Source organism: Pieris napi, chromosome 15 (genome assembly GCF_905475465.1).
Source record: "Pieris napi chromosome 15, ilPieNapi1.2, whole genome shotgun sequence".
NCBI classification, from domain to species: Eukaryota; Metazoa; Arthropoda; class Insecta; order Lepidoptera; family Pieridae; genus Pieris; species Pieris napi.
Window position 1 is genome coordinate 5,628,911 of NC_062248.1, and position 9,822 is coordinate 5,638,732.

General features: G+C 30.3%; 2 protein-coding genes across 8 annotated transcripts; one reads left to right on the forward strand and one right to left on the reverse strand.

The window, feature by feature from the left end:
• The first annotated feature begins 539 nt into the window (after positions 1–539).
• On the forward strand, positions 540–1,842 carry LOC125056914 (39S ribosomal protein L15, mitochondrial). Its single transcript, XM_047660276.1, has 3 exons — positions 540–752; positions 823–977; positions 1,087–1,842. The coding sequence occupies exons 1-3, from the start codon at positions 651–653 to the stop codon at positions 1,712–1,714; spliced, it is 885 nt and encodes a 294-aa protein (XP_047516232.1). The 5' UTR covers positions 540–650; the 3' UTR covers positions 1,715–1,842.
• Positions 1,843–2,484: 642 nt separating this feature from the next.
• On the reverse strand, positions 2,485–9,700 carry LOC125056898 (adenosylhomocysteinase). 7 transcript variants are annotated; one of them, XM_047660243.1, is made up of 5 exons: positions 9,577–9,700; positions 5,617–5,643; positions 5,225–5,415; positions 3,973–4,125; positions 2,485–3,536 (listed from the first exon to the last, which is right to left on the reverse strand). In XM_047660243.1, the coding sequence occupies exons 2-5, from the start codon at positions 5,636–5,638 to the stop codon at positions 2,610–2,612; spliced, it is 1,293 nt and encodes a 430-aa protein (XP_047516199.1). In that variant the 5' UTR covers positions 5,639–5,643; positions 9,577–9,700; the 3' UTR covers positions 2,485–2,609. The 7 variants fall into 7 exon arrangements, with proteins under 7 accessions (XP_047516199.1, XP_047516200.1, XP_047516202.1 ...); XM_047660244.1 differs by having other exon boundaries at positions 5,617–5,641; positions 9,574–9,684; XM_047660246.1 differs by lacking the exon at positions 9,577–9,700 and adding an exon at positions 5,937–6,043.
• Positions 9,701–9,822: the final 122 nt, after the last annotated feature.

Consider the following 9,822-nt stretch of genomic DNA (forward strand, 5'->3'; position numbering starts at 1 on the left):
ACCTTAAATTTGGTAATATTAATGTAAAAAAAAAACCCTACAATCTGCTACCAAATACATTCATAAAGAATGTATGTAACTCTTATCTGCAAATGGAATAAAGAGGAAATTCACCTCAACAAACCGGCAGTAGCGAGAGAAAAAAATTTGAACCCTATTAGGCAAAGCTAGATACTTGTTACTAGAGGCAAATGCCCCTTTAAAATAATAGGCTGACGCAATTGCAATTGCAAATTATATAGTTAATATAAAATTTTAAAAGTTATCTAACCAAAAAAACTTCTTTTTTTGAAAAAGAAGAAGATAGGTAAATTTCCCGAAACATTTTCATACAAATTTAGTTTTCGAATTTCTAAATGTAAATGTAGGTATGCTACATTACAAGTTAGAAGGTTTGGCCTTTGGACTACAGATAACAGAAAAGTTGTAAGATGTTTTTTTAGTATTTGTATTTTGTGCTCTGTGCTGTACATACATACATAGTGTTTGGAAATTTATTAAATTATCTATGAAGTTTATTTTAGGAAAAATAACAGATAACTATTAACTACAGAAGGCGACAGTCGACACCCGTTAAACTTAGACTAACATTTATAACAAAATCTAATCAAATTTTTTATGATTTTACCCATAATTTATTAATAACCAGAATGGGTTCTCGACAAATCACAGAAAAATCCTTAGCAATGCTAAGGTCGCTACCTAGGATATCTCTAGGAAATCTTCGAGATAATCCAGGATACAAAAAGAATGTAATTATATTGTATATACATTTTTAAGGTTACTTTTAGTTTGTTATATTTATACTTAAAATTATTTCAGCCTAAACGAGGTCGTGGTCAACATGGAGGAGATAAACATGGTGCTGGAAATAAAGGATCTGGCCAAAGAATGAACTACATGAGGTTGGGTTATGAAACCGGGAATAATCCATTTTATTTGCGAATGCCACAGGAACACTATTATAGAGGACATCAGTAAGATACTTATAATTGTTTTGTATTAATTTTGTTAGTTTATTACCACAACTTTCAATCATTAACTAATCAGCAGTAAGTACCACCTTGAATCTATTGTTTCTTTCAGTTTTCGCCGACAGTATCCACCATTGTCATTACAGGAAGTCCAACTTTTAATTGATAAAAATCGTTTGGATATTTCAAAGCCTATTGATATTGCATCCATAGTTAAATCAGGTTTATATAATTTTTTTCCTGATCAAAAGCATTTTGGTGTAAATTTAACTGATGAAGGAGTTGACAATTTTGCTGCAAAAATTAATATTGAAGTCCAATGGGCGAGTGAACAAGTTATTGCTGCTATCGAAAGAAATGGTGGTGTTATAACAACTGCTTACTATGATCCACACAGCCTCTTTCTACTAAAGGATCCAAAGCAATTTTTTGAAAATGGACAGTCAATACCTAGGAGAATGATTCCCCCACCAGATGCAATAGAGTATTATACAAGTGCAAAAAACAGAGGATATTTGGCTGACCCTCAAGCCATATCACAAGACAGGCTGAGGTTAGCCCAAAAATATGGATATGAATTACCAAAGTTGGAAAATGATCCTAGTTATGAAATGTTGTGTGAAAGGAAAGACCCAAGACAAATATTCTATGGCTTAGACCCAGGCTGGGTAATCAACCTGAAAGACCAATGCATCCTTAAACCTAAAGATGAAGAATTGCTCAGATTTTTTGCTTCATAATTTTAACATGGTCTTGTTAATCATTGAAGATGGTCCTTGTATTTTACGAAAATTAATTTACTTAAGGAGAAGACATTATGATAGAATTCATAAAAAAATATGAATTAAAAGTAGTTTCTTTTGTCTTATATTATTTATTTAATTTTTGATTACAAAAAGTAAATAAGAATCAATACTAGTTTTCTCTAGTATTGATTCATGTTCATGTTAAAACCTTGATCACTATTGAAACAACTACCAATGCCAGTGGTCATATAATTGTTATAATGGATGCAAAGGTGAGCTCTATCAAACAACACAATTTTAATCAAGCTTATTTGCACCTCATTGGTGATGTGGGTTCCATGCGTTTCATTACATGCTTTAACCAAGTTTCTAAGTATACTTCACAAGTGACAAGAAAACATAGTGATTAAGCATAAATATTGTACCCTTATTATGAAGCAACTGTAACCATGGAATCTAGATAGGTTTGCTTGTGGTTTGTTGCATGTGTATTGATATGAGTAGACAATAATAATTAATCCTTAGTACAATGCAATTTTCAGTCATAAAAAGGCTGCATTTAGATAAAATCTATGGTTTGTTATTACAAAAATAAATTCCAAACTATTTTCTGTTTTTGAGAACAACTTAAAATTTATAGCGATGAACATTATAGGTAAGGCTTCCTATAATGCTGGGTATTAAGTTACTATCTTTTACTAATTCTGAACATTTGAAAAAAGTTTACTTAGCTAAATAAGAAACATGAAATAATAATAGTAACACAAGATTCAAAACAAAACTTTATTTTACCAGTACCAGTTAGTATACAAATTAATAGTATTAGTTTCATCCCGTTAGCTTAATTTCGTATGCAAAATTCAGACACAAATGTAAACTATATCAATAGTTAATATCTGTAGTGTTCTGGTTTATAAGGCCCCTCTATTGGAACTCCAATATATTTGGCCTGCTTTGGTGTCAATTTTGTCAGCTTTACACCAAGATGGTCCAAGTGCAGAGCTGCTACCTCCTCATCTAACTTTTTAGGAAGTGTGTGAACCCCAACTGGATATAAGTTATGTTTGGTCCATAATTCAATTTGACCCAAGACTTGGTTGGTAAATGAATTAGACATGACAAACGAGGAATGACCAGTTGCACAACCCAAGTTTACAAGCCTTCCTGCTGCTAATATTATCAAGTGGTTTCCGTTATCTAACTCATAGCGATCAACATGTGGTTTAAGATTGACTTTCTTTGCATTTTTTTCTAACCAAGCAACATCAATTTCACAGTCAAAGTGACCAATGTTGCATAGGATTGCATCATCCTTCATTTTAAAGAAATGATCCTTAGTTATAATATCAATGTTTCCAGTGGTAGTGACAAATATTTGTCCAACTTCAGCTGCTTCATCCATAGTTATTACTTGAAAGCCTTCCATGGCAGCTTGAAGGGCATTTATTGGGTCTATTTCAGTAACAATGACCCTCCCTCCAAATCCACGGAAAGCCTGAGCACATCCCTTGCCAACATCTCCATACCCACCTACTACACATACTTTCCCAGCAATCATCATGTCGGTGGCCCTCTTTATTCCATCAAGCAAAGATTCCCTGCATCCATACAAGTTATCAAACTTGCTCTTTGTGACAGAGTCGTTAACATTAATAGCAGGAAGTTTAAGTACTCCTTCACGGAACATTTTATACAGGTTATGGACACCAGTAGTTGTTTCCTCACTAATTCCCTTGATGCCTTCTACGAGATGGGGGTATTTTGAGTGTACTAGTTTTGTCAGATCGCCACCATCGTCCAAAATCATGTTGAGAGGCTGCAAATATAAAAGTTATGGAATAAATTTACTCATGTTTCTAATAGTAAAAGCCCTAATTACTTTTAAAATAAGTGATTTAACTAAATTTCTGTCACAATAGTTTTTGAACTTATTAACAAGAAAATTAAAATAAATTTAGCATACAATTGTAACTACATAAAACACCAATGAAAAGAATTCTAAAACATATATAAAGAGAATACAATGAAGCTTATAACATCACTGTAGACTGATAACCTTTATTTTTTTTATTCTTAGACTATTGCGTCATTTAACTGGTATAACCATCTAAAACTATGGACAAAAACCCAATAATATTTAACGAATATCGACAAAATGATTTTTTGTTGCATGTAATGTTAGTTTCTCTGGACATATGAGGTTATCATTCTACAGCAACAATAAGTAAAACTTAAAGTAGCTTGAATTCTACCTTTCCATCGGGGAAAATGAGAGTCTGTTCGATGCACCACATGTATTCCTCTTGAGTTTCTCCCTTCCAGGCATAAATTGGTAAGCCGCGTGCAACCAGGGCGGCTGCAGCTTCATCTTGTGTACTGAATACATTACTGCTTGACCATTGTATCTGAAAAAGGGTTTAGTCTGCATGATGATTGTTGAAAAAACAAGAATGCTATGGTTACATTTATAGAAACCACAGCAGTTTTATAATGTAACATATTATGATGTTATTACATTATTTTGTAAAATAAATCAAGTATATCTGTTGAGCACAGGATGCAAATATAAATGTATAGTATTTATTGTCACTAGATTTTAGAGTTAATATTCAATAACTACAGAATGGGGTCAATAAGCAATTTCATACTCAAATGCATGAAATAAGCTTATTTATGATATAACAATAACATTGAGGCCGAATTTATAGATATTTTCAAATTCTTTCATTTATTTTAATACTACTACTACAATGCAATTAAATCTTCAATAATATAATTTATTTAATGTACTCAATTTGAATAAAAAGCTGTCAGTAAGTAGGTGTAAAAAAAAACTAATAATAAATATTAGAGTTTTAAAAAATGACAATAACCAATACATAATATAACCATTACTGTAGAATGTTGTCATAAAACAATCAAGTTTATCTGTCTTCAATTCAGAATTTAATTACTTGTAGCTAAAAAATCCTTGAACATTGCTAATAACACTTCATAATAATTTAATAATATTACTTTAGAGTTTTTAAATAAAATTTAGAATTTATAAGATGGGGTTGGAGTGTAATCTTGAAAAAGTAAATATTAAACTGTACGTCCTATTATATTGAATTTCAGAGATAGACAAACATTTTACACTGAAAAAAATAATTATGCATTTTTTAATTAGGGATAAATGGAAAGAATCGATAGGGTCTACATTTTTAGAGATTAAAGCAAGATTTTGTAATGATGTTTCAGGTTTAAAATTTGTTTAAGTCATGTATAATTTTATACCCTTGCTATATATACATAATTAAAACTAAGACAGTAATCAAAATCTAATATCTGATAGTTAAAAAAAAAGACATTTATCTTTTTATACTTTCAAAAAAGTTAACTTTTATGCCTACAGCAACAGCTTATAATAATGTTAAGGTATGAAATACAAAATAATAATGAACATTAAATGATGAAATGTTGTGTATTTAAATTTTTTTGTACTGATAGTAAAATAATACTTACTTCTGCACCCAATTCAACAAGAGTTTCTATCAACACTGCTGTTTGCACTGTCATGTGAAGACTACCAGCTATTCTGGCACCTTTTAAAATTTTTCCAGGTGCATATTTACGACGGCACGCCATAAGTCCTGGCATTTCTTTTTCAGCCATCATGATTTCATTGCGGCCCAACTCTGCCAGCTTTTCATCAGCTGAAATAATTATACACATTTGTCTCTCATAATCTTAAAAAGGGTTACGCTACATAGAAATTTTTTGTTCAATATAAATCGATAAGTTGAAAAAAAAAAATGTCTTTATATTGATAATAATTTTAGGTTAACTAGTGCCTAAATAATGGTAAAGGCTCGAATGAAGCTGACAATTATTGTATTTCCCATAAGACAACTCACCAATTTTGTATTGTGGTTTCATTTTACCTAGAAAAGAAAACAATATTATATTAACCTTAATTCTTTAGCAGAATATAGTATGATATGTTATACTATTTACTAGATAAACTGGTACTCAAGATGTAAAGTAAAAATCAACGTATTTAGTATTAGACTTTACAAATTACAAAAAATACCTAAATTAAGTAATTCTTTTGTACTATAAGCTCTAACCGGCGAGGCGTGCACACCGTGCGCAGTAGTTTAAATATGTAATTATTGCTGCGATAAGCGATTATTTAATGTATATTGTATAGGTATATGCATGACGTTTCACTTACGTTTACTTAACTAATTATTATTGAAATATTTCACAATTAAGTACACAATTTGTAATTAATTAACTGCTAAGCATATGGTCTAAAGTCTAGACTCTAGAGTCCAGTCCTTTAGGTAATTGTGTTCTGTGCTAGAGTCTAGACAGTACAGAGTACAGACAGATCACAGAGCTAGTTAAGAATTATAAAACGCAGGTGAAAAATTGTTTAGATGAAATTTTATAAAATAACACAGATTACTTATTTCTGGTATATTATTTTAAAGCTATGGTCTAGTGAATAGTAGCATAATTGATTAAATACTGTTGAAGTTAATTTGACGGATATCGATATTTATTATTGTTTTTATTACATCATAAGAACTAGAATGACTTGAAATACTTGCCAAAACTCTTTGAATAATGGATTTCCCCTCATAAAACACAATGGCTATACAGATGTGCATAAACATCATCAATCAGGATTCAGGAGTGTCCCCTTACGACTTAATTTTCGTTATTAGTTATTTGTAAGAAAATAAGAATAATACTGAACACTGGCAGTTATGGAAAAATTTCAATTGTTCTTTGTTTTTAAAATTTTGAACTTAGAGGAACAATATTATATGTCTATAGGCATGACAAATTACTACAAAAAGGGTGAACTTAATATGAGTTTTGATTCAAAGATACTTTATTTCTTAAAGAATTACGTTCAGTGAGATAATTTAAATTTAATGTAGATTAGGTTTGTACTTCGTCTTATCAAATAATAATAGAAAGTAAGCTATATAAAAACATTTGGTACTCTGCAAATAATAAAATATTATCTGCGTAAAAAAAATTCGCTAAAGTAATAAAACTTAAATAATAATATGTATCATTTTTTTACAAATGTGCAGGTAGATCGTATAGATGTTACAACAGCCATTGAGAGATTCATGCTAAATGTGACTTTTTTGATATTTTGTAAATATGTATTCTATTCATTTATATTAAACTTTACGATTTTTATAGATCTATATATATTTTTTTGTTATTTTATAGATATGTTGTTAATCATAATATGTCCTTTTAAAAGCTGTTTTAAATTTGTAATAAGGTTTTATTTCTTTTATACTGGATTGCAATTTAATAAATATTTGTGCGTCTTTAAACATTGGTTGTATTAACATAAGTGATCAACATTTCTTAGCGAATATTTTGTATCTGATTTTTGTGTAAATGCTACATTTATTTGAACGATTTATTAATAATTTCGTTGATTAAAATTGAGGTATTGTTAACATATGTCTGGTTTATGCTTATAGGTACATTTAGTATCTCTCTATAGTTTTTCAGTTGCGGTCAAATAATCTTAGTAGAAAAGTGTCTTTAATAATTTATTTTGAATTATTTGTATTTTATAACGAATGATAGGCGCTGCATAGCCCAATAGTTTCATCAAGTAGTATATATGTTAACGTAAAATTGTAAAAACCGTTAGATTGTAATCTATCTCGCGAGATTATAAACTGTCGAAAGATTGTGAACCTCAGCGTACTGCTTACAATTTAACGTATTATTATTCGGTAGATTGTACTACACTAACTTAGTTATCATTCAAACTTCTTTGGTCAATTACAGATTAATTTTACTTCCCAACAATTTCATATAACTACCGAATAATAATACCTTAAATTGTAAGCAGTTCGTTGAGGTTCACAATCTTTCGACAGTTTACAATCTCGCGAGATATATTACAATCTAACGGTGTTTACAATTTTACGGTGACATATATATGGCTTTACCATAATTTTAAATGTAGTGAGTCGGCCCGTGGCAAATGCTTTTGACCCATCAAAGCCCTCAAGGCCTATCAGTAAAAACCGTCACGTTGTACTCAGTTTAATTTTAATAAATTTCGAGATTTTCAGCGTACTCAATTACACGTTGTATATATGTCCCACTAATGGCAATAGGCCTCCTCTCATAGACGAGAGGGAATATAGTCCCCACGCTAGCCCAATACGAATTGGAGACTTCACATTCATCCATAGATCATAATATCTGTCTGTCTCTTGGGTCGGGGGCCCGTGGCATTTTGCCAGCCCTGCCACTCTATTGTTACGCCACTGTGAGTCGGACTAACTTTGGGAAGCAAGCACACTGCCACGCAGATCCAAATATCAAAGATAGTTTGGACTTAAAATGTCACTGTGCGGCTTTCACGTTAAACGACTATCCAATACAACACCAAACTACTGTTATCTGTTTTCTTTAATGATGTTACTTTTATTAATGGTAAGAGGTACAAAATCACATATTTTCTTAATTGGGGCCGCAGAAATATATATATAGTGAGTAAATTAATTTTTGATCACTTTAAATAATTTTGTACATCTTTAAAGATTGAATCTATAGTATCACAATAGTAAAACATACTTGTGTCGTCTGCATATATATCTAGCGTATCATAACACCTTTTAGTCCTAAATTGCTAATGCCATTGATGTAAATCTAGAATAAGTGACCCTAGTATAGATCCTTGGGGCACGCCACAATTTATTGGAGTAAAAACCTTTTACAACATCTTGCTCAACTTAAAAGATTTTGGTAGAATTTTTTAATGAACGCTTTATAATGAACCTTCTGTTTTGTTTCTAGCGAATATTGCTTTAATGTTGGTCGATACGTGATCTATTATTGTCCTGGTTGATGATGTTTTGCGAGTGCAGTAGCATGAATCTACTCGATTAGGAATGGCATATCTTATATTTTCTCATATTTTCATTCATTGTCTCTGAGTAATTTACTGTGGCATGTAGTCTTTTCTGAGCAATAACAATTGAAATAAAAATGCACGAGGCATTTTTAAAAACTACTCAAGTTTATAATTTAGCGTCTCATCAAAAAATAATTTAATCTTAAGCATTGAATTTAGCTGGTATCTCTAATTGAGAAGGAGCAATTATATCATGAACAGATAAACACTATTCTTTATTCTTAGTAATGGAGTCAAAACTATCTAGCTTTCTATACGAAACTATATGAACGAATATTAATCAGAAGTTATGTTGCTATTTATATTTCGGAATGCGATTAAAAATGTTTGTTTTTTCTGTCATATCTTTTCTAACATCAATGTCATATCTTCTCTAACTTATTTCGTTGTGTCCCTAAAACTTTATATTTAACAGACCTTTTAAATTAAGACAAAATAGTTATTCTTTTTTCATGCAGCATGCTTGCAGCAGCAATTTATTAGCTTAGGTTGTAAAACTTTACATAATTGTTGGAAAACTTACTGTATTTTTATACTTTAAACTATTTAAAATTTGAATGATTAAGGAATTCAATTCCTACACTATTATTACTATTAATTTTATGGTAGATTTTGAACAAAATTACACGAGGCAGAGCGATGAAAATAAATAAATTATACATAAGATTATTAAACGGATTTTTTCTACAAAGTACAGTTTACAATTACCAGTATCTAAGTAACTATTATCTTTTAGATAATTATGTTTATTTAATTACTCCCTCCCTTCTAGGTATACCTTCTATTTTGTCAGCAAAAATATTATATATGTTAGTAAAATGAAAAACTTTATTGTTCCCGTGCTTAATTGAGTCAAAGTGATTTAATGGCTTGTAATATAATATCGAAAATGTATACTTACAAGCAATTTGTCCTCCGCACGTTTATTCAGATTCACCGACAACAGTCGAATAATTTTATCGTAAATTACTTGAACTTTAACTACTCGTTATTTTTAACAATAACAATCGATATCAATCTTGAAACTGATTTTTTTCGCATGAGTTATTTATATTTACGCATTTTTGCGCCAAGATAAAATAACAATATACTAACAACATAAAATAATAATTTACTATCAAACATTTATTTTATTGAATACCTACCA